Source organism: Sus scrofa, chromosome 6, assembly GCF_000003025.6.
Source record: "Sus scrofa isolate TJ Tabasco breed Duroc chromosome 6, Sscrofa11.1, whole genome shotgun sequence".
Classification (NCBI taxonomy): Eukaryota; Metazoa; Chordata; class Mammalia; order Artiodactyla; family Suidae; genus Sus; species Sus scrofa.
This window is the reverse complement of record NC_010448.4, coordinates 4,308,893-4,333,728: the sequence shown is the minus strand read 5'-3', so window position 1 is coordinate 4,333,728 and position 24,836 is coordinate 4,308,893. Positions and strand designations below refer to the sequence as shown.

Below are 24,836 nucleotides of genomic sequence, written 5' to 3'. Positions count from 1 at the left end.
CCTGCTCATGCCTGATTTATAGTTTTTAACCACCTGATTTCTCTCTCTCTTTTTTTTGGGGGGGGAGGGCTACACCCATGGCATACGGAAGTTCCCAGCCTAGGAATCAAATTGGAGCTGCATCTGCTGGCCTACACCACAGCCACAGCAACGGGGGATCCAAGCTGTGTCTGCGACCTACACCACAGCTCACAGCAACACCAGATCCTTAACCCACTGAGCGAGGTCAAGGATTGAACTCGCCACCTCATGGTTCCTAGTTGGGTTCGTTACCACCGAGCCACAACTCCACCACCTGATGATGGTAACTTGGCTCTGCCGAAGCCGTGGGATCCTGGGGTGGGAGCAGAGTGGGTGCGGCTGGGATGTTTCTGGAACTCTGGACTGTTTGGGCCACTTGTGTCCCATGTTAGTTTGGCTTCTTCAGAAGCAGACCCTGGGAGGAGGGCTTATTTATTAGGAAGGTTTTTGGGGAGAAGCAGCAGAGGGTGGAGCACAGGAGAAGGAAGAGGTCCTACTGGGTGAGGTGAGTGCTCCTGAGCAGGTAGCTTTGGCGAGAACCCCCAGGGGTCCCAGAGGCAGAGTGCGTCCCCGCAGGGTCGGTGCCCGGCCTTTGATGACATTGAACAAAGGGCCCGTGTATTCATTTTGCAAGGGTGAGAGTCACACTGTGGGGGTGTCCCCATCGGGGTGGGGGGAAGGGAGCCCGTGTGTGTAAGGCTCCCAGTGGTGGGGGAAGGGCTGCCCCTTGGGGCAGAGGTTGTCAGTTCCAGGGCCACCCCCTCCCCAGGGAGGGGACCCAAGGGGACATGGGCAGAGCCCAGGGGGCATGTTTCACCGTCCAGATCTCAACAGTGGCTGCACAGAAATGGACACACATCCATGACCTGATTCACCCCATCGCCTGTCCCTTGTACAGCAGCCCCAAGGTGACTCGGGTGGATCAGTCATCCCTCGTTTGGCCAGATTTGACCTTTGACCCCTAAGGTCGGCTTGTGTAGACTCCTGAGGACACACATTTCAAAAACAAGCATCTCTCCTCCGCCCCGCCCCCCCCCCCATAGACTGCCTCTGGCTTCATCCACTCTTTCTCCAAATAAAATCCATATTCGCTTGGAGAGCACGGCAAGGCCACCTCCAAGTGGAGAGTGATGACTGATGGGTTTTTTGGGGTTTTTGTGTGTTTTTTTGGCCTTTTCTGAGCATCGGTGCATTCCTATTGCTCAAGAACTATTTTATTCGGGTTTTCGTTTTTGTTTCATTTTTGTGTGCAGCACAGGAGAGAAAAGCAGTCAGGCGATTCACGTCAGAGTTGTGTAAAATGTGCATTTGCCACACTGGCTGGGGGAGCATGCGATTGACCTGCCCACTGATGAGCAGGGAAGATTCTGACCTCGGGACGGCGCGTCTGAGCAGAGACGGCGCTGACCCCCATCTCCGAGAGCGAGGTTTTACGTCTGTCCACTCCTGGCACCGGCCAAGCTGTGGCGTTTCCACGTGATTTCAATTCTAACCCGTCCCAACACACTCCCCCCCTGGAGGCCTAGGAGGGAACACGGCTAGTGTGCACACCTGCAGGGGGCCCTGAGGATGGGGCTGAGGGCTCCCCCACTTCCCAGGGACTGCCCAGTAGACAGGGCTGAGAGAGTAGAGGGTTCTGATTCTGGGCGAGGCACTTACCCTCTCTGAGCCTCAGTTTCTTCCTCTGTGAAATGGGCATGATTAGAGTAGCTGCCTTTTGGGAATTCCTGTTGTGATGCAATGGAAACAAACCTGACTAGTATCCACGAGGATGTGGGTTCAATCCCTGGCCTCGATCAGTAGGTTAAGGATCCGTGTTGCCATGAGCTGTTGTGTAGGTTGCAGATGCGGCTTGGATCCAGCATTGCCGTGGCTGTGGTGTAGGCCGGCAGCTGCAGCTCTGATTCAACCCCTAGCCTGGGAACTTGCATATGCCACAGGTGCAGTCCTAAAAAGCAAAAAAAAAAAAAAAAGGAAAAACAAAAACATTGCCTCTTTTGGGTGGGGCTGTGCCCATGGCATGTGGAAGTCCCCAGACCAGGGATCAAACTGATGCCACAGCAGCCACCTGAGGTGTTGCATTGACAGCACTGGATCCTTAACCCACTGCACCGCAGCAGAACTCCCGAGGGTAGCTGCCTTTCAGAGTTGCCAGGGCGGATTCCGCGCGCGGCGAGGTACGGGGAGTGGTGCTTGGGGGTGGGGCTCCCTCCTTGTTACTCTTACTTGGCACCACAGGCCCCTGGAGGCACATCAGCGCCCGGTTGAGAACCTCTGGTTCAGCCCAAATGCTGAGACTCTCATTTGTCCCGCTTCATCCATCAGTAAGCGTCCCGGCTGCACTGGCCTTAGGTTCAAGATCATCCATTAACTCCCACTCACTCACCAGACAGTTACTCACCTGCCTAGTATTCCTTCTATCCAGAAATATTTACCAAGGACTAACCGCCTTTTCTGGGCGAATCCCAGAGGCACTTTTTTTTCCACCTTTCCATCTCCCTGAAGCTGGGACGTGTCCCAGCCGTGACCACCAGGCACACGAGCACACTGAAATGTACAGACTGGGCATGAGCAGCTCAGTGGAAACTTCTAGGAAAAACCAAGGAACCACGTGCGTCATCAGATTCTTGGGGATTCGGAGGCCACGTGGGCAGAAAAACTCACATCCTGGCCACTCTGAGTGGAAAAGTGATTCAGAAGGGTTGGCTCCAAACAGGATGACCTTCTAGAAAAGACCTCATCCCATATAGTTCGCTGATATTTTCTCTTAGACGTATGCGCAAGAAAGATGATTAAAGTCTATGCCTGAATAACCTGAAAGGTTTTTAATGAGTGTTCAGTAGAAAGGTAGATGCGTCATATAGCTTTAGTGGGCAGTGCTTTTTCTTTTCCTCTTAATTATAAATAACGTTATGCTTGAATTATTATGATCTATGTTGCCTGTCTTGGGTTGCAGTTTCAGACATGGTGGGGAATAACCCAGAAACAGTCCCTGCCTGTGTTCACCGTCTAGTGGGGATTTGAACCAGGGCCTGCTGATTCGAGGGCTCTGCCCCTCCATCACCTCGCCCCACGGATGGGCTTGCGAGCCCCTTCCTGGGGGAGCCTCCGCCCTGCCCTCACCACTTTCCCCCTCGTCACATCCCTGCTCTGGGTCCTCAGTCTGAACAAGGACACACAGGTGGATAAGTGGCTGCGGGCAGTGGGGTACAGCCCTGGGCCCCAGCCGGATTTATCAGCTTTGAGCCCAGAGCGCTGTCCCCTGGGGAGCTGGTCCAGTCCTTCCTGGGGACCTCATTGACATGGAAACCAGGTGACAGCATGGCTCACCTGAGCAAACACATGGGCACAGGTCCTGGGGCCTGCTGTCCAAGACACGAGAGGCCTCTGGGCTTGGGCTGGGTTCCTGTGGAGATCCTGCTGGTCAAAGCCGTGTGCCCCTGGACACCGAGCTGAGCCTCTCTGAGCCTCAGTTTCTCTGCCATGAAAAGGGGGATAACTCGTACCTCCCAGAGGAGGAACAAGACGAGAGGTGTGAAAATAGGCAGGAAATGGGAAAAGCCCATTCAGGTTCTTCAGGGCTAAGAGGCAGGGGAAGGCAGACACCAGCCCGGGGTTTGACAAAGGAGCCTCGGTGGCTCGAGTGACAGTGCTGATGACAATGACCTGATCCCGGCTCCAACTAGTTGTGACAAAGAGGGCTGCCAGGAGGGACGGAGGAGAGGGTGGGGCACCACTTTGATGCTATGCTCATGGGGTTCAAGTCCCTGCCCTGACACTCGCTAGTGTGTGATCTTACATGTGTCATTCACTGTGCCTCAGTTTCCCCATCTGTGCAAAGGGGTGATAACGCTTCTGACTATGACGGAGGAAATGTGTTCAAATGTGTGCGGTTCTTAGGACAACGCGTGGCTTGTGGTGTGGGTTACATGAGTGCCTGCTACTGTTACTATGTTGTCGTTGTTGTTATGTCTCTAAGGGAGAAGGGACCACAGCTTGGGAAGACAGGACCGCGGCTGGGCTTCAGGGCCAGCGGGGGCCAGGGATGGAGTCTCCTTTAAGCAGAGTGACTGTCTCCTGGGGATGTGACGGTGGCCCCCGGCAGCTCCAGAGCTCCGTCCTGTGCACCCTGCCCGTGAACGGGACGCTGCCCCCCTGACTCCCTGGGGAAGGCACCCGCAGCTGGGCCATCAGCTGGGGCCAAGAGAAGTGGGCAGGTAGAACTGGCCGCTCCTTGGTCAGCAAGGGCGATACTCTAAGGTTGGGGATGGTGTGTCAGGAGGGGTCCCAGGAAAGCGTGGGGGTGCACAGACCGTCTGCTAGATCCACCCCTCATTCCGCAAGGGAGGGCAGCAAAGGCCCACAGTGGTGTGACTTTTCCAAGGTCACGTACAGCCCAGCAGCCACAGGGGCGGTCAGTCCTTCCAGGGAGCCCACTTGGTCTGTGCTGGCCCTGGATTAATTCCCGGGTCCCACGGCCCCCTTCGCCTTCTGAGCGCTGACTGTGAGTGAGCTGGGTGCCTCTGCCAGCCCATTACAGAAACGAACCACGCCTCTGAGCTCCTTCCCAACCCATGAGCCAGAGACTCCTGAAACCCATTTTCCAGATGAGGGCAACTGAGGCACAGAGAAATAGTCACTTAGCAAGATCACAGAGCCAGGAAGTGACAGAATGAGGGTACGAGCTAATTAATTCCAGCTCTGCCTCCTCACGAGGTATGAACTTTGTCTTCTTTTTTTTTTTTTAATCATTAAGAAAAAGCCTTTAATCTGTGTGCTTACATGCGCACGTATAGGTATTGAGTTTTTGATGACAGGGTTGCGCTGTTATGACATTCTTATATCTGCAGCCATTCACAGGAGGGAGGTATCACACAGTTACTGTCCCTCTCCCAGGAAGTACACATTACAGGAAGACCTTCTGGAAAAGACTGTAGGAAGGGAAGAACACAGCTGCCTTTTTTTTTTTTTTTTTTGCTATTAATTGTCGAAGTCAGATTACATTTCGTATTAAGATCATCATCTACCGGTTTTTCTTTTTGAAAAAATAATTTGAAACTTTAAAAATGTTCAATAATAGTAAATTCACAGGACATGGGAGGAGAAGTCCAGGGAGGCCCGCCTCCCCCGTGGTAACACCTTGGGTAGGTGCAGCCCGGTATTGCCACCAGGAAGCTGTCGCTGGCACCGTCCACAGAGCACATGGGTTTCCTCTAGTTCTGCAGAGGAAGCTGACGTGGGGAGAAGCAGTTCAGCCAGGGTCACCCAACTTGGAACTGGCCAGCCTCCCTTCTCCCGGCCTCCCAGGAACTGCAGGAGGCCAGCCCCCCTCCCTCGAAACCCCAGTCTAGAATGTTCTCTCTTGCCACACAAGGCCTCCTATATTGAAGAGACAACAGAGGCCACCTCTCTGGCTCTCTGGGGACAGGCCCACAGCTGTGGGGGAGGAAGGGCAGCCTCCAAGGGAGCTCCGTCCCTCCTGTGTCAGCGGAACCCCAGAAAGCTGGGCAACAGTGGGCAAGTCTGCCCAGCCTGGTCCAAAGTGTCTGAAAAGCACTTGGCCCCGAGGGTGCTTGGCTGAGGGCAGGAACCTGCCAGGGGCCTCACCCAGTGGGGCAGCTCTTCCATAAAACAAACGTGATTAAACAGTCCCTCTGTCCCTAGGGGGGAGTGACATAGCCACAGTCTTTCCTGGGGCCAGTTTCCATCTCTGCTGCCAGAACTATTCCCCCGCCTTGCACCCCCCACCCCGCCCCAGCTCTTTTTCTAGAACATCTCTCTGAGATCAGCCAGGTGGTGTAAGGGGAAGGCGGGGTGGGCCCTTCCAGGGGACATGGGGCACAACAGACTTTATGTGATGACCCCAGGGGAGGCCTCCACATGCTTCCACCTGGGACAGGTGAGCAGGCCCTCGGGGGAGAAGGTCGAGGCTCCCAGCTCCAGACAAGTTTTCTCCCTGCAGGTGCCTGTGGGCTGCTGCCAGAAATTCCACCAACAGAGGGTGGTCCGTTGTTGACAGCTTGGAGGCCTGCTGGCATGTGGATCCCCCTGGAAGAGGCTGGAGGGGGGAGACACAGGTGGGTGGGTGCTCACAGGCCCAGTGGGAAGGGCAAGGATCAAGTTTATGTAGATGCTGGGCCTCTGGGCAGGCTGAGAAGTCAGGGAGGGCTTCCCGGAGGAGGGGATTCTGTGCTAAGTTCCTGAGTATGAGTTTTCTGTAACTAGCCTACAAATTACCATAAATGACAGAGACGGAGCCTCTCCCAGCTCTGGAGACCAAGGTCACATCAGGGTGTCAGTAGGGCTGGTTCCTTTTGGAGGCTGTGAGGGAGAAGATGTCACATGCCACTCTCCAGCTTGTGGTGGTGGCTGGGACTCTGCGCCATTGCTCAGTTTGCAGACGTATCATGCGATCTCTGGCGCTGCCATCCCATGGCCTTCCCCTCTGGTCTCTGGGTCCCAAATTTCCCTCTCCTTTCATTTACAAGGACACTTATCATTGGATTTAGGGCCCACCCAGGATCATCCCTTCTCAAGATCCTTCGCTGAAGTACATTAGCAAAGCAAAGACCCTACTTCCAGGATTTCCCTGGTGGCTCAGCAGGTTAAGGATCTGACATTGTCACTACTGTGGCTCGGGTTGCTGATGTGGCTCGAGTTTGATCCCTGGCCTAGGAACTTCTGTATGCCATGGGTGAGGCAAAAAAAAAAAAGACCCTATTTCCAAATAAACTCACATACACAGGTTCTGGGGTTCTGTAGAATGTGGACACAACTTTTAGGGGAACACAGTTCAACCCACTCAGAGAACAGTCAGTTAACTTAGAATGGGGAAGAAGAGGGAAGAGCATGGCTGGGCGTGGGTGGAGAAAGGGGGGCACTTTGGGACCGGGAGGTTACCGGCCAGAAAGTTAGGCAGGTGCTAGACAGTTCACATCTTGAGTCTGACAACAACGCGAAGCCACAAAATTGCCTGGGTTATTATCTCATTTACTTCCCTTCGCTTCCAGGAGGGGCCAGTCTTAGGATCCTCGTTTACAAATGAAAACACTGAGGCTCAGAGAGGTGAAGTCATTTGCCCAAGAGCAGACCATCAGGAAAATGGCAGAGGCAGGATTTGAACTCAGGCCTCATCTACTTCCACAAGTGAGAAGACCAGTGCAGCAGGGATTTTTGTCCAGGGAAGGCTCCTCAGGAAGGAGGAAGGGATCAGAAGCGGGATCAGGTGCCAGGCTCACCCTCCCACCTGAAAAGCGTTCCCTAATGGGGGCCGCCATGTTGATGCTCTGGGACCCGCCTCCTCCGCCACAGCTGATTGGGGGAGAACCAGGTCACCTGACTCAAGCTAAGCCAATCAGATTCCTAACCCCCCCCCACAAAGAAGCCACTCTTGCATCTTTGACATGGAAGGTAGCCGGGCTGGGATTAAGGCGCTCGTTTCTCAACAGTGTGACCTCAGGCAACTTGGACCTCTCTGTGGTTTGGTTTCCTTCTCTGGAAGTCGGAAGGATGAAAGCAGCGCCTTCCTCCATGGCCTCTGCGGGATTATGCGAAATCCTGGTGGCGACGCTTTTTGCCCAAGAGCTGACACGCAGAAAATGGCTGGGCAAACAGCAGCCGGCTTTGCTGGTGGTACGGACGGAGCGATGGGACTTGTGGCCGTGCAGGGGCCACCTCCTGCCTTCTACGTGAGAGAGAGGGATGGGAGAACGAGCCAGGGAGAGGGAGCGGGAAGGGGGGGGGAGAGAGAAAACACTGGGTTCTTGACAGCTTTCCAGAACTTTCTTCCAAGTGATATGAGACTTGGCTGTCCTCCCTGTATTGCGGTTCAAGGAAACAGCTCCTGGGTCCCTCGTCCCTGGCTGCCCCTGACTTTGCCCTGGCTAGACAAATGTGGTTTTGGTTTTTGTAATCCAAACCCCAGCAAACCAAACCAAGACAATATACCACCACCAGCAGCAGCAAAACACATTGAGAGAGTGTGAAGGCCCCATGGAATTCACTGGAACCACCTTTGAACCAGGGATTTCCTGTGTGGGACCCCTTGGCCACATAAAGGTCTAAGTCCCAGCGTGGGGCAGCCCCTGAGGATCTAAGCAGCCCTCCTGCCTGTGACCGTCCAGAAGCCTCATGGTCCGGGAACACACACCCAGGCCTCCTGCTCCCAGATGGGCAGGCATCTGGAAAGTTCCACACACAGCCCAGGAGCTTGATGAACAGGGGCCTTGAGATGGGTCAGTCCCTGACCTCGAGGCGCTGCCCTGGCCAGGCCGGGGCTGGGGAATGTGTAAGAGCGGAGTCAGCTGGGGAATTAAAATCTCAGGGGTTCTGTGCCCAGCTGAGTGCTGACATCTGGCATCCACTGGTCCTCGGCAACTGGTCGGGAAGATGAAAGAATGGAGACTCAGGTCTTGCAAGTGTCTGGCTCAAGTTCACTTACTGAGGGGAGAGCCCGGGCTTCTTTCCTCCTGAAATCAATGTCATTAACACCTCCAGACACAAACAAGGCCTCAAAAGGGGAAGAAAGACCCTCTTTGGACTCAGGAGCCAGCTACCACTGTCTTAGCTTTTTGAGGGGGCAGTGGTGGGCGGGGGGGGGGGTCTAGAGTATTTTAAAGGGCTCATCCTCTGTGTCACCTGTGACTGCTTCAGAATGCATCTCTAACAGATGAGGGTGGTGGGTGTCCTTTGAACGTAACCGTAAGGTCGTTACCATGGGACCACCTGGATGGGAGAGGTCACGCTGGAATCACCACATCCTGCGCTTTGAGAGGGAGCACGGTCCCAGCCCAGGCCTGTTCTTCCTCGCAGGCAAGTTCCCTAGAGCAGCAGTTCCCAGAGGGGGCTCCTGGGACCAGTCGCATCAGCACTGGCATTGCCATCGCTGGGGACCTCGTTAGAAATGCAGGTTCTCAGGCTGCCCGAGCCCTCCCGAGGGAGGGACTCTGGGGCTGGGCCTGGCAGCCTGTGTGGCATGCCCTCCCTGACTCTGATGCCCGCTCTTGGGGGAGATGATAACACAGGGAGGTGGTTCCCTCTTGCTTGTCTGTTTATTATTTATGCAGGTCCTGGATCCTTCCCCAGAGGATGCTGAGGGGTTGGTCTTGAGTGGTTTTGCCTTCCAGCAGACTCAGGAGCCCAGCCGTCAGTGGGTGAGTCCTGTATCCTCCCCCCCACTCCCGAGGTGATGCTGAGCCAAAGTCACCTCTTCCATAAAAATGCCCTGAAGACAGTCCAGCATCCTAGGCCAGCTGTGCGGGGAAGCTAGGATGGTTCCTGGTGCGTGGCAAGTGTTACGGGAAGACCAGCTGTTCTTAGGGGTGGCGGGACCGAGGGAGGTGGCCTGACCTACATGCCAAAGTAGGATGCTGGGGAGTGTGCACAGAACACACCACCAGAGGAGCCTGATTCTCATGGGCAGGGCTTGGCCCGAGGCGGGGTGGGGGGGAGGTTTGCTTCCAGTAGAGAGGGGGAAGGGGGGAAAGGGATTGGGGGGCTGCTGGGAAGGGCAGGGAGTCCCCTGAGGCACAGAGACCGCAAGGCACTGACGTAGCAAGAGATGATGAAGGAGGAGCTCACGGTTGCCCGGGGTGATGGGCTCCCCAAAGTCTCAGGGCGAGACAGAAGGAGGGCCTGCGACTGCGGGAGCTGTGATGCCTCTGGGAGCCTTGAGAAGGTTCCTTTCCCTGGGGGGGCCCAGCAGAAATGGAGGCGGGAACAGAAAGTCTGGAGGGGCAGGGGGAGCAGGAGGTGGGGGCTGGGCTCAGAGCAGACAGTCCCCCCCCCCCCCGCCCCCGCTTGGTTGTCCTCGGGCTCTGGGTTAAGAACTGTCCATTTAAATAGGATGTGGGCTTTCAAACCGTTTGTTTAAACGAAAACTCTAACAGGGGATGGCAGTCTTGTTTCTTAAACTTGCAGGCATGGGAGAGAAGAGTCGGGGGTAAGCCTCTGAGAGGACAGAGCGGCCAATCCAGTGGTGTAATCAGGCCAAGTTACGAAGTGAGACCCCCCCCCCCCCCGGCCTGGACACACCAGAGTGGGGGTGGCGTCTCCCAAGGTATTTCATTTTAAAAATACACTTATGTGGACGTTCCCACTGTGGTGCAGCAGGACTGGTGGTGTCCCCGCAGAGCCAAGATGCAGGTTCGATCCCCGGCCTGGCACAGTGGGTTAAAGGATCTGGTGTTGCCGCCGGCAGCTGTGGCGTAGATTGCATCTGTGGCTCGGATCTGATTCCTGGTCCAGGAACTCCATATGTTGTAGAGTGACCCAAAAAAGAGAAAAAAGAAAAAAACAAACTTATATGATTGAGCCCTGCCCCCTTTGAAGTCCTAGAAAAATTGGTTACCTCTGTAGCCTAATCCACAGGTTATGGTCCTAAAATGTCATTTCCCATTTTTTGAAAATTACAAAGCAGGGTTTCTTGGAGAGGCTCCTGAGATGATGCCAGGAGAACTCAGAAGCCAGCTCGAGGGTTCCCCGTGGCCAGACGTGACCCCAGAGCTTCAGGAAGGGTAGTGGTGCAGTGGGTTGAACCCATGATCTCTACGATCCCGAGGTCGCAGAAATGTGTTCAAAAACTAGTGGGTCTCGGAGTTCCCTTCGTGGCTCAGTGGTTAATGAAGCCGACTGGGAACCATGAGGTTGCGGGTTCGATCCCTGGCCTCGCTCAGTGGGTTAAGGATCCGGCGTTGCCGTGAGCTGTGGTGTAGGTCGCAGGCACAGCTCGGATCCCGCATTGCTGTGGCCCTGGTGTAGGCCGGCGGCTACAGCTCTGATTCGACCCCTAGCCTGGGAACCTCCATATGCCTCAGGTTCCGCCCTAGAAAAGACAAAACAACAACAACAACAACAAACTAGTGGGTTTCCTTTGGAGGGTGACAGGAACTGGTTTATTGTCTGGACCACGGGTAAAGGGCGGGAATCAAGCAGTGACGCTTTCCCGTGCCCACTGGAAACAAAGCATAGATGACAGGCAGCATCTCTTAATGAAAGTGCTCCAGCTAATACATTAAAAGGCAATAATGCAGAGTTCCCAACGTGGCTCAGCAGGTTAAGGATCTGACAGAGTGTCCACAGGATGCGGGTTTGACCTCTGGCCTTGTTCAGTGGGTTAAGGATCTGGCGTTGCCATGAGCTGTGTAGGTCACAGACGAGGCTCAGGTCTCGTGTTCCTGTGGCTGTGGCCGGCAGCTGTAGCTCCGACTCCACCCCTTGCCTAGCAACTTCCATATGCCACAGGTGTGGCCATGAAAAGAAAAAAAAAACGGGGGGCTGTGATAGGGTTCGAATATCATTGGTTTGCGCTCCCCAGTGCATGAGTGCATCTGACAGGGTACCTCAGTGATAGTAACATCGCCAAAAGAGACCGCCAGCCACCAGGAGCCCCTGATGGAGAGACATGGGCCATGGGATGGAGCCTGAGCCCCATCCAGATTCAGGGCCCCTGTGCCAGTTTGCAGGAAATTCCCAGGACGGAGGGGCACGGAGCACTGCCCCAGCAGTGTGCAAAGAGCAAACCCCGGCTGTGGGGAATGCTGCAGGGCAGACAGCACGGGTCTCAACCCATCAGAGGTAGGGGGTGGGGAGATGGTTGGAACGGAGGGCAGAATTATGGCCCCTCGAGCGTACCCACATCCTGTAACAGGTGACCCGACATGGCAGAGGGGCTCTGCAGGAGTGCTAGAGTTGAAGGTATATATATAATTTTTTGGCCACCCTGAAGCATGTGGAGCTCCCAGGCCAGGGATCAGATCCGAGCCACAGTCTCGACCTAAGCCAAAGCTTTGGCAACACCGGGTTCTTAACCCACTGGGCTCCAAGCCTGGCACGGTCAGAGCACGTTTGCGAAGGAATGAGTGAGCCCCTCCAGGGCGGCAGTGAAGCATGATGGTCAGGCGTACACATCCTGATGTGAGACTCCAGGGACACAAGCTCTGGCTCAGCCTCTTCTCTCAGCTGTGTGACGGGGGCCCAGTGACGCAGCCACTCTGTGCCTTTGATTCTGCCCCAGGTCGGCTTCCCCAGAAGAGCCTGAGGTGAGGCTCGTGGGCTCGTGGTTTCAGGATGTCCTTCCAGCAGAAACTGGGAAGGGAACGGGAGAGGCAAGGGCGTGGTTTCGGGCAAGTGCCAGGCTCAGGCTGGCCCCCAGGGAGCTCTGGAGTTGTCCCCCTACCCCCACCCTGGGGGCTCGGAGTGGGTTTCCTGCCCGTCCTGGTTGAGGAAAGCCTGGGGGCGGGGGAAGGAGGCACATTTCCAGGCATCTTGGTTTCGAGAGGCAGAGGCTGGATGTCAGAAGGGGGAGCCCACAAATGGGAAAAGGGGTCCCAGGGGATCTGCTGGAGGACGGCAGCATTCGCTACAGTGAAAGGGGACTGCTGAGGACAAGCCAGCACGCGCTGGGGGACCCAGTGAGGGCACGGCCCGGGTGCCACGGGAGCAGGGCTGTCTGCTTGTGGTGTGGTCACCCAGCACAAGCAGCCTCACTCCTCTCCGGCTCTCAAATGTGTGTGGAACGAATGAACCAGTTTGCCTACCGGTTAAACCGGGTCCATTGTGGCCCACGCTGGTTGTCAGAAGTCTCTCTGTGTCTTGCCGGCTGCTCCAAATGGCCCAAAGCAAGGAGAATGCTGGCTCTGCAGGTCCAGGTGCACTGTCTGGTCCTGCCAGCCTGGGAGCACCCTCCCCCTCCAGAGGGGCCTCTCGGTGCCCCACGATGCCACTGTGCCTCAGTCTGGCCTCTTCAATTTCACTGAGGCCCTGGCCCTCGGTTGCCTGGCTATGACTCTCTTATATGCTCATCAGTTCAGCACAGTGTTAAGCACCTGCTGTGTGCCAGGCACTCCTTTGGGTGTTGGTAATAAAGCAGAAAAGATGGAGACGTATTCCCAGCTTGACCCACTGACTGCCCTGGGGCGGGGAGGGAAGCAGGTCTGATGATGAACAGATTGATGGAGTCAGTGAATTAAAGCTATTCCTATTTCCTTGGAGGAAAAGAGACCAAGAGACGGAAAGTTACTTTCTTTAACTTTTATTTTATTTTTTAGGGCTGCACCTGCGGCTTATGGAAGTTCCCTGGCTAGGGGTCGATTCATAGCTTCAACTGCCCGCCACAGCCACAGCGATGCAGGATCCAAGCTGCATTTTTGACCTGCGCCGCAGCTTGAGGCAAGGGCGGATCCTTTACCCACTGGGTGAGGCCGGAGATTGAACCCACTTCCTCATGGATACTAACCAGGTTCTTAACCTGCTGAGCCACAACGGGAACTCCACTTTTTTAACTTCTTATTTTGAAATAATTACAGCTTGACAGGAAGCTGCAAAAATCACACAGGAAGGCCCTGGGTACCTTTCACTCAGCTGTCTCCCAGGTCGCATCTCATGTAACCACCGTGCCAGATGGAAGCCAGGAAACTGCCCTGCTTGGTGTGGGAGCGAGGTCTCTGTGCCCCTGATCTCAGGTGTGGACTCCTATCAAGTACGGGCTCCGTCACCACGTGGCTGTCCTCACTGCCTTTGTAGTCACCCCATCCCTGACCCCTGCCAGCCGCCAGCCTGCCCTCCATCTCTGTAATTGCGTCATGTCGAGAATGTTCTGTAGGCGGAATCCCACGCTGTGTGGTTGTTTCAGATTCGCACCTGTTCTTCCCAGAGTATCCATGTGTGTGTGCCTTTGCTCCGTCGCTTTTTCGCCCCCTCCCCCCTTTCCTGAAACCCTTCAGCGTGCCCTTCCAAAGGGGCATTCTCTCACCACCAGAGTGCCCTGAGCAGCCTCAGAAGTTGACGTCATTCCGGAGTCTTCCCTCCAGGCCTTGGGTGAAGTCAGCTGTTGTCCCCTTCACGGCCTTGATAGCAGACGATAAAGCCTTTTCCCAGCTCCAAGGCTGATTCAGGATCACAAATTACATTTGAGTGTTACGACTCTTTGGTCTCTCTGGAACATCCCACGGCCTTTCTTTGCCTTTCCTGACAATTCTGAAGAGCACAAGCCAGTTATTTCCTAGGATGCCCCTCCGAGGGCATTGCCGTTTCCTCATGATGGGGCTTGGGTTCCGCCCTTGGCCTGGAATTCCCTGAAATGAAGCTCTGTCCCCTCGGGCGCGTGTCCCAGGCACATGATGTCGTTGGTCCTGGTGAGCCTCATCCTTTGGTCAAGGTGGGGCCTGGCAGGTTTCTCCACTGCTCCGCTTTGTGACTCATCGCTCTCTTGGGTCTTGAGATGGTGTATGTATCTTATTGCTAAGATCTCATCTGCCTTCTCTTTCAGATGTTAACAGAATTTTTTTACTGCAGCAGAATTTACCTACAGAAAGGCACACAGAATGCCAGTTCTGCTCCATGAGATGTTACATAGTGGACACCTGGACACTGAAGCCTGGGCTGAGAGGGAGGGAGGGTTGGGCCCTGGCGGAGAGACCTGTGAAGGTCAAAAGGATGGCGCTCAGGGTGTTTGACAAACCGCCAGGAGGCTGGCAGGGAGGGGCAGGCTTCTCAGAGAACTGGCCCCACGCCTTCTGCACAATGTAACTGGGGACCCTGGGACTCTCCAAACGTTCAGAGGGAGCCCCTGAGAACTTTAAACTCTATTGTATCCAAAAAAAAAAAAAATAGAAATTGTACATTTAGCTTCCCGTCCATCTCCTCAATTTACATATAAACGCATCCGTTCACCATTCGACCAACACATATTCAGAGCATTCCTTAGAAATTTATCTTCATTGAGAAAAAACCCACATGACATAAAAGTCACCATTTTGACTTTCTGAAAGTGTGCGGTGCAGTGGGCTTTAATACATTTGCGAGGCCCTGCAACCAGCCCCTCTAACTCCAAAATATCATCGTCACCCCAAAAAGAAAATGTATACTTTCTAAATTTTGCTCTCTTCCCAGCGCCTGGCAGTCACTTGTCTTCCTCTCTGGGGATTTGTTTCTTCTGGACGTTTCATGTAAAGGGACTCCTACGTTGAGTGGCCTCTGTGTCGGGCTTTTTCCACACAAATGTGATGCTTTCAAGGTTCAGCCATGTTATCGTGGGGTCAGCACTTGCTTCCTTTCAAGGCTGAATCATAGCCCATGGCCAAGATGGACCACATTCTGTTCATCCATTCGCTGCTGTTGGACATTTGGGTTGTTTGTGCTTTGGTGCCTTCTTTTAAGCTCATAAAAGTAATAGAATACCATGGCTTTGTGGAAACCATGGGGACAGTGGGGACACCTGTGCTGGAGATCTCCCGTGGTCCAGGGACAAGGAGGGGCCTCTCAGGAAAAGAGCAACTCAGTTCAAACTTGAAGCATGAGTGGGAGTTAGCAGGGCAAGAATTTGGGGGCAAGGGGCCCTCTGGGGAGTGGCCCTGGCCAAGGGGACAGTGGGGGCAGTGGCCGGAGAGGGGAGGGTACACATCCTTTGAGAAGGGAAGGGGTCTGGCGTGGTCTAAGTGGGGAGACTGGGAGAGTGAGGGGCCGGGGCTTGGTGACCCTGCTGTGGCATTTAAAAGAGTCAACTTTGAGGCAGAGTCACAAGGTGCAAGGCGGCAGCTTGAGCAGCTATGAGTCTCCAAGCAAGGCTGGGATGGGAGGGAGGGGACACTACCTGCACTGGGCCTGAGTGGGTTTCCTGGAGGCAAGGACTTGCAGGGCTAAAATTGGGGCCATCCCAACTGAAGCAGGACACTTGGTCACCTCCCAGTGACCACGGGAAGCACGAACTGCTGAGTTTAAATAGGAAGGCCCTCGGCCTCTTTGCTTTGAACTGGAATTCTCTTGATTTTGGATGACAGGTCTGCATGCTTTGGAATTGAGAAAAATGAGAAATGTTGAAAGGGAGTCAAATTTCTACTCTAGGACATCACGGAAACGGTAAATCTCTAAGGACTGTAAAAGGATCAGTGGTTGCCAGGGATTTGGGTTCAAGAGGATGAGAAGTTGGAGCACCGGGGATTTTTAGGCATTGAACTATTTGTTTGATACTGTAATGTAGATATGACATATAATGACATTGTATGTGACATTTGTCAAAACCTACAGAACATGAACATTGAGCGTAAGCCCTCATGTAAATGATGGTCTTCACAGAGGGAGATCGTCTCCTCCAGCCACTCCACCAGCTTCTAGAAGGTTCTGCGACTCCGCTCCCTGCCAAGGTCATTCCTTCCTCCTCTTAAAAATCTTTCAGTAAATAGATGTATTCACGTGCCAGATCTAAAAAAATTGGTAGCTACCTGAAGTGTGAGAAGTAGGACAATTCCCAGGCCTGTCCTAGCCGGTGGGGACATGTCACCTCGTGATTGATGCGTGGCATCTGGCCTGGGTGTAGGAGGAGGGGGTGGCGGGGGGTATTTACTTCTTGGGATCTGGCAAGTCCCAGGGCACCTGATGTCCAGTTCCACAGGGCTGCACCTTGTCCCACCTGTAGAATTTAGCCCCTTGGGAGCCCAGAAGTGCCCCCCGCTGTGGGCAGTGCTCAGCCGGTGTTGCCCCATCATTCAGCAGACAGTGACTGTGGAAGTGACAGAGCCTGACAGGAAGAGTGCCTGGAATGAAGCTCAGCAAGCGCATGGGGGTGAGCTGGCCAGACAGGCGAACCCTTTCACAACAGCAGGTGTCACGGTGGCGACGCAGGGTAAACCCACTTTCACCTGGGGCCCCGTCCCGGTCCCCTCTCTCAGCGTGGCGTGCTGTGCCTGTGAGACATCTGCAGGGGTCGCTTCTCACCTCGTCCCGGTCTCTGCTCAAGAGTCACCCCTCCGGCCTGCACCAGTGACGGGAGCCCCACACACTGTCCGGTCTCCACCCCCGTTTTCCCTCCCAGCCCGCTCGCCCTGCTGGTTTCCCGGGGCAGCCACGACAAACGACCACAAACCAGGTGGCTTGAGACACCGTGAACCCTCCCATGGCCTGGAAGCCAGGAGCCTGAAATCAAGGTGCAGGCAGGGCTGAGCTCCCCCTGAAGGCTCTCGGGGGAAATCCTTTGCCACCTCTTCCAGCTCTGAGTGGCACCAGGCGGTCCTTGGCTTGTGGCTGCCTCCCTCCCATCTCTGCTTCCGTCTTCATGTGGCCTCTCTTCAGTGTCCCTGTCCCTCCTCGTCCAGCTCTTATAAAGACACCCATCACTGGATTTAGGGCTCACCCAGTTAATCCACGATGAGCTCTCTGGGAGATCCTTATCTTAATGATATCCTCAGAGACTATTTCCCAAATGAGGTAACAGGCGCAGTTCCTGAGGATACAGACAGGTGCTTTTGGGGGGCCCAATACTCAGCTCACTCCATTCACTGCCTGACACCCCATTACCTGTTCATTTGTTTACAGCTTGACAGCGACCTGGAGATAAGATACAGGGGAGCAGAAATAGAGTCTTTTGTGTTCAGGGGCTGATCTCCAGTGTCACATGACAGGTGATTAAAAAATATTTGCTAAACGAATGAAAAAAAAAATGTTGCTGAAAGTGGCTTTGTTTCTCTGAATTCTTATTTTTTTTAATTTTTATTTAATTTTATTTTTTTCTTAGAGTATAGTTGATTTACAACGTCGTGCCAATTTCTGCTGTGCAGCAAGGTAGCCCAGTCATACCTACACATACCACCTCTCACATTGTCTCCCGTCCTCGTCTGTCCAGCGAGACTGCATGTGGTTCCCTGTGCTGTCCCTGTCATCGCTACTTCTCTAAATTCTCATTTCTTCATCTATAAAGTGATTCTGTTATCGCTGATATGCTCAGTCAGAATTGAGGGTTTTATATAAAGCAAGTCAGAATTGAGGGTTTTATATAAGGCAAATCCGAATTGAGGGTTTTATATAAAGAACTATAACTTCAAACTAAGTCCTGAAAGGAATATATATATATATATACACATATATCCTTTGTATCATGTACCCTTTCTGAAAAAGGATGTCTTCAGATTCCAACCTCATAATTCTCTGGGGTGGTTTATTACCAAATATATTTCAGGTGCCTTGGGATTGCATTGAGCCTTCCTGAAAGGGTGTGTTGTTAGGAGATAATTTATGCAGTCATGAAATGACACCACTTTCAAACAGAGAGAGAATGGGAGTTGAGTGCGATCGCATTGCTCAAGATGCCCAGAGCAGATATTTCAGGAAAGGCTGGATGCTTCGAGCTGGGTCGTGCCCTGGACTCTCAAGGCTGCCCACAGCCTCAGGATCACTCTCAGAACCGCCAGCCTCAGAACGCTTCCCAGCCGACTGTCTTGTCCAAATCGATCACTTGAGAGTAGACTCTAGAATTTGGCAGGCTAAAGGCCAGAGGACAAAGCAGACAGGGGAGCAATGACCCTGAGAAATTTTCAACTCTTCATTATCTTTCCGCTTAACTAGTTCCAAATAACTAAAGACATGAACAAGGTAGCCAGAAAGTTAGACATGAACAAGGTAGCCAGAAAGAATGAATAAATACAGAATGAATTTTCAAAGAAGAGCTTACCATTGCCTTACAAAGGAGATACGAATTTGTCTAGTGGGATTGAAATATTCACAATTGCATACAAAGTCTCAATAAGTTAAGAAAAGTTTGTAGGTGCATGGGGGCTATATTTTCTGATCACAGTGCCACTAAAACAAAACTTAAACAAGCCTCAGCGTGCCCACCCAGCCAGTCCAGACACGAAGCTACTTTCTTTGTGAGCCACTCTATCTTTTTTTTCCCATCCCAAGAGCCCTGGGTGTTGCACAATATCCACTACCCAGAATTTACTTCCTGAGTGCCCTGGGCATTCTCATACCTGAGCCACAAATTCTGACAACTCTGGGCTGGAGCAGAGGTGGGGCCCTCAAGAGAGGCATCTGACCAACACATCACCCCCCAACACACACACACACACACACACACACACACACACACACACACACACAAATGGTCTGCTTATCATGTGTTCTCCAAGCACTCAGTTTGTGGCACCATCTGTTTTTTGCTGGGACCCTGACTCCTAAAGATAGGGCGTGTCCTTCCCATTTTCTGGCTGGGCAAACTGAGATGGAAAGAGGTGATGATAGTTGGGCACACATCTGAAAGGAACAGGCCTGGGATTCCAATCTTGATGGCCTCACACCAGTTTTGTGCTTCCCATTACTTCCAGGTCGTTGCTGAAATGGGTGGAGCCGGGCAGCAGGGTTTCTGCCAAGGGGCAAGAGGCAGGAGAACAAGCCTACAAGGTGCAAAGCGGCCAAGGGGCCACCCCCTGGGGAGCAGCTGTGGCTAAGTGGCAAACATTGGCTCCAAAGGGGTGGCACAGTTTCATGGATACATACACATGCCCTGTCCTATAGTCCTTAAGTAACCCCGCTCAGCGGGTGAGAAGACTGAGGCAGAGGGGAGTGGCACAGCCTTCTCAAAGCCACCTCCCTGTTAAGTGCAGGGTCTTGCTCTGGATTCTAGTACCTGTGAAGCCAAAGCCCTTGCACGTTTCACTGTATCCACTTGGGGCTTGGGAACCAAACGTCTACACCGCACATTCACGCACATACTTTGAGTCATTTAAAATTTTTTTAAATTTTTTATTTTCTATTTTTTGGCTTTTGGCCAAGCCCAAGACGTGGCAGTTCCTGGTCCAGGGATGGAACCAGATTAACAGCAGTAACCTGAACCACAACAGTGGCAACACAGGATCCTTAACCTGCTGCACCACCAGGGAACTCCTGAGGGCCATTTGGGCGCAGCCCTGTGGTGGTGAAAGCCGTGATGACACCCACACCAACCACATGTGCTCCACGAGCCTGCCCCGAGCTCTGCCACGAGCTCTTCTAGACAACACGGGCCATCAAATCCTCTAGGAAGGAGGCTCTATCCGGCTGTAAACCCTTTACACCACCTGCCTGAGGCCGCGCAATGCGCAAGCGCTGGCAGCCCATCTCCTGCAGGTGAGGATAAAGCGCTCACCGACCAGGCAAGCAGCCCCAAAGCAGTGGGGTCCTTGAACTCTCCTGCCCCTGGGTCTCACTCCCAGGGCCCCTCTTCAGGTGAGGGCCTCGTTTTCCCTTCTTCGATAGCAAACTGGGATCCCCGGCTCAGAAAGGCCACGTGGTTGGTCCGGAGCCGCGCAGCTGCGGTAAGGGTCTGAGTCAGCGCCGTTCACCGTGCTCCCAGTACCTTAGCTGACCACACGTGGCTCCCCCGGAGGATGACCTGCCTCCTTGATAAAGTCCAGCTTCCCAGCCCCCTCCAGACCCAGTGACTCAGGGGAGGGAGGGGTCTGGAAATCTGCATTGTAAACAAGCGTTTGCCGCCTCTCTCCACCCCATCCCCCGCTCCAGATGCTTCTTAGGACCTGGCAAGTTTGGAAAACAGCCCTAGCTCTCAGGCGCTCCTGCAGCCCCCGGTTTTCCTGGGCGGCCGCCCAAGGCGGGAAAGTTCCAGGCAGGCTGGCGGGGCGGGGCGGGGCCAGGTGTGCTGAGCACCGCCCGGGTGCGCAGCCCCGCCCCTGGGGCGGGGCCTCACCTGCGGCGGGCAGGTAGGCGGCTACCTGGAAACCTGGGCCTGGCCCGGGAGGCTTGGGCGCGCGCAGCCAGCCTCGGCCACGCCAGGGACCGAGGGACGCAGGGAGGCGCGGCCACCGGCGGGACGGGAGCCTGGGCAAGAGGCCTCCGGCCGCTCACCATGGTCAAAGGACGCTTTTCCAAGTTCCTGCAGAAATTCGCCTTCTCGCGTGCGAGTCACCAGTACGAGCCGCTGGAGGGGGCCGAGTTGGACACCTTGGTGAGTCCTGGCGACCCGGCGCGGGGTGTGCGGTGTGACCCCCACCCCGTCCCACCCCGTCCCACCCCGTCCCACCCCGTCCCACCCCGTCCCACCCCAAGACTCCGTGCGCGCGCTGTGGGCTGCGCGCCCCCAGCTCGCCCGCCCGCCCTGAGCTCTGCGAAGAAGGCGTCTTCATAGCAACGCCAGCCCTGAGCAGGGTTAAAACAGCTCTGCTCCCGGCCCTTCGCTCACCGGTTAACCCTCACGTATCAGCCCATTTTGCGGATGCGAAACTGAGGCCGAGACACGTTAAATAGGTCCCTTAAGGTGGCACACAGCTAGCGAATGACCCAGTTAGGAACTAAACCCGGGTTTCTCTGACTCCAGAGAATTTAAATTCCCCGGTCTTCCCACCCGGGCTGCTATTTGCATTGCATTTTTTAAAAGCATCTTGCGCTGGGGGAGAAAAAAGAGAGCCACGTAAAAAACCAAAACAAAAACTGCTGCGCAGATGTTTTAGGGTGAAATGATGAGGGACCGAGCCTCCCAGTTTTGCTTCCCAGTTTTGAAAAAACCACTCAGATTAGTTTGTTGACTTTATCCCCTCCAGGGGACCCTCCAGGATAAACCAACTGGATTCTAGGGCCAGGGGGAGTTTTGACTAATAGAGAAACTGACAAAAGCTGTCCCTGCAAACCCTTCCACATGGAAAACCCAGAGACTGAACAAGTTCAAGGGGCGATGCTTCAATTTTCTCCTTCGCTTGTAAGCAGAACGCAGTGTCATACAAGAGCAGAGAGCAGTGAATTTCTGCAAAAGCGTCTCTGGGTCACTGCGCTTTTTGGAATCAGTCATTCAAAAATACAATTCCTGCAGTGGTCCCCCGGCTTTTTGAGGCCTGAAGGGAAACCTTCATTTACTTTTTAATGCACGAGATCAGCTGAGAAAACTTGACAACGGTCAGAACTTGTTGGTTGTATGAGTCTTAAATATATTTGTGCATTTAAAAAAGAGTATTTGGGAGTTCCCGTCGTGGCGCAGTGGTTAACGAATCCGACTAGGAACCATGAGGTTGCAGGTTCGGTCCCTGCCCTTGCTCAGTGGGTTAAGGATCCGGCGTTGCGGTGAGCTGTGGTGTAGGTTGCAGACGCTGCTCAGATCCCACGTTGCTGTGACTCTGGTGTAGGCCGGTGGCTACAGCTCCAATTCGACCCCTAGCCTGGGAACCTCCATATGCCGCGGGAGCGGCCCAAAAAGACAAAAAAAAAAAAAAAAAGAGTATTTGATAAATGGACGTGAATGTGAGAATTCTGGTGCTCGAAAGGTAGACCACAGGGCCGAGTAGCGGCAGTTCTCAAATAATCTGTTTTACTGAAGCAACGTGTGTGTGAAACGTGAATTGAATATAGAGTTCCACTACCCGGCCGAAATCCAATTCTCTCCCTAGGTGCTGTGTAAGGCGTTCTGTTAAAGGAATTTGAAGTTCGTTTGCCAACACTTGTCTGTTCTCTGTAACTCTTCCTATTTCTTTCCCATCTTGTGATTTTTGCATCAGCTGAGTATTTTGCCAACACTCCTGATGCGGTTGGTTCCTATCGCATTTGGTCTGGATGCACAGGCTTGCAGAGTATCCAGGTGTGCCAGGTATGGGGCTGGTGTCACATGAACAGAGATGGCATGGTGAATTGGATCTCTGCACCAGAGTGGCCTTCACAGGTTCCCACTGTGGCTCAGCGGTAACGAAGCCCACGAGTATCCATGAGGACTCGGGTTCGATCCCTGGGCCCGCTCAGTGGGTTAAGGATCCAGCGTTGCTGTGAGCTGTGGCGTAGGTTGGCAGCTGCAGCTCCGATTTGACCCCTAGCCCGAGAATCTCCATATGCCTTGGATGTGGCCCTAAAAAGAGGAGAAAAAAAAAAAAACGGAAAAAACAAAGTGGGCTTCAAGCCCTCCCCCACCCCAGCTTCCCAAAGGGACCCTCGAAGGTAGGCAGTGGGGGCGGGGGTGCTCACCCACCTGGCGTGGCGGAGCTGTTCTCAGCTGCACCCTGAAGGGGTGTGATGACTTAGCTGAGAAAATATCGTCTCTCTAAAGGCACCTGTGAAACCCAGGAAATTGCAATAAAGGTAAATGCAGAGTGAGATGAGGAAGGAGTCCGGCTGGGCCAGGGGATGTCTTTCCTGCCAGCTCAGCTCTCACACCGACATCCACCACCTGGGGCTCTTTTTTTCCTCAACAAAATTGGAAAGAGAAGCCCCGTTCGTTTACCGGGATCATTTCCACGACAGTCACAGCCCTTTGAGGGCACTTGTTCATGCGATGTTGGGGGCAGCCTCTGGACTTCGGAGGCACCCCAGGTTATAATACTGACTATGGTTGAGAATTTGCTGCCTCGTGCCCCCTCCCCACCCCACCCCAGGTGAGCTGGGTGATTGTGTTCATGTGATCGTGGAGGTTATTGGGACTCTCAGGTCCGACAGGTGGTAAGGATACAGCTGGGCACAAAATAGCCTTCCCGCGGGAGGCTGACGGTCTACGGAGCAACCGACAGATGTTTAGCGTAAGATCCAATGGTCTCAGGTGTGATAGAGAATAAAGTACCAGAGCGATGGGGGGTGGGGTGCAGGGGGTCAGACAAGAGCACCTGTGGCTGAATCAGCACAGGTTTTTTTTTTTTTTTTTTTTTTTTTTTTAAGGGCCGCACCTAAGGAAATTACAGGCTAGGGGTCAAATTGGAGCTGCAGCCACAGGCCTATGCCACAGCCACAGCAACTCAGGATCCGAGCCTCGTCAATGACCTTCACCACACCTCATGTCAACGCTGGATCTTTAACCCACTGAGCGAGGCTGGGGATCACACCTGCATCCTCATGGATACTAGTCGGGTTCCTTAACACTGAGCCATAAAGGAACGTCCTATCTTTTTTATCTATCTTTTTACGGCAGCACCTGCAGCATATGGACGTTCCCAGGCTAGGGGTTGAATCAGAGCTGTAGCTGCAGGTCTGCGCCACAGCCACACTGGAGCATTAACCCACCGAGCGAGGCCAGGAATTGAACTCCCATCCTCACAGACACTATGTTAGATTCTTAACCCACTGAGTTTACAACGAAACTCCAGCACAGTTCTTAAAGCTCCAAAGATGCATTTCTGGTATAATGGAAAGAAAAGCATTGAGGAGACCCCCTTTTATTAATGGAAAAAAGCTCTCTCTGATGACCTGAACTTTGGGTGAGGAAAACGTTGGACCAGAAATTCCTGCTTCCTGGATGACACGTGCCAAGTCTGGAAAAGTTACCTCTGACCCTCAGGCCTCCCATCTCTTAGCAAAGACTGGCATGGCTCCATCCCATGCTGTCTTCCTGGCTAGTGAACTGATTCATCTTCCTGGAGCTCAGCAGGGTGATGTCTGGGTTCCAGCACTCCTGGGTCACGGGCACACATTCCTTCAGCCCGGCTTCATGGGGCTCCCTGCCAGGGATGGGAGAAAAAGACGCACACAGCCCTCGCCCTTGTGGCCCCCTGTCCTGGTGGGCAGAGTTGGGTCCCAAACCACAGAGGATAGCTGACTCTTGAGTGAAGAGGCGATTCCAACTGATGGGAACGGCAGATGCTAGGAGGGGGAAGGGCAGAGTTGCTGGAGAGTTCCGGGCAGAAGGGAATGAGGATGCCAGGGCTGGTGGGAGAGGATGAGGCTGCAATAGGGGACCGCGTGGAGCCTTGTTAAGAATCTGAGCTCCATCTGTAGAGCAACAGGGAATGGCTGAAAGGTTTTACCTTGTGGCATCACCATCATTCATCAATTCACACGTGTGCTAGATGTGAGGCATGCAGTAAACAGCACAGACACAATCAGACGTGCGTTTTTAAGAGATCACACTTGGGTTGCAAGAACAGGAGTTCTGATGTTTACACACACAAACACAAATACACATACGTATCATTGGTCTTTCTCAAAATTTAGCACTATATGCCACCCCGAAAAAATGTCAGCTCCAATATTGTCTGAAATTATGCATATCAAGATGTGACTTAAGTATAAGCCTAAAACTTGCAGTAAACGTAGCCCTGTGCTTAGAACTCTCCTCTAAAATTGAACTAAGCTTCTAATCACAGTATGAAGAA

At 53.6% G+C, this 24,836-nt stretch overlaps 1 protein-coding gene and 1 long non-coding RNA gene across 4 annotated transcripts in view; both read left to right on the top strand.

Annotated features, from left to right (window-relative positions):
- Window positions 7,181-17,435, top strand: LOC106507552. 2 transcript variants are annotated; one of them, XR_001303602.2, is made up of 4 exons: window positions 7,181-9,173; window positions 9,940-10,078; window positions 13,326-16,579; window positions 17,329-17,435. It is a non-coding gene; the product is annotated as an uncharacterized LOC106507552 (long non-coding RNA). The 2 variants fall into 2 exon arrangements; XR_002344472.1 differs by lacking the exon at window positions 17,329-17,435 and having other exon boundaries at window positions 7,181-7,709; window positions 9,087-9,173; window positions 13,326-14,645.
- Window positions 20,456-24,836, top strand: part of ATP2C2 (ATPase secretory pathway Ca2+ transporting 2) — a 75,943-nt gene continuing 71,562 nt past the window's right edge. The window contains exon 1 of one of the 2 annotated variants that reach the window (XM_003126826.3): window positions 20,456-20,728. In XM_003126826.3, coding sequence (XP_003126874.1) covers window positions 20,630-20,728 — 99 coding nt within the window. In that variant the 5' untranslated portion in view covers window positions 20,456-20,629. The remainder of the gene's footprint in view (window positions 20,729-24,836) is intronic. The other variant, XR_002344471.1, reaches the window with a different exon arrangement.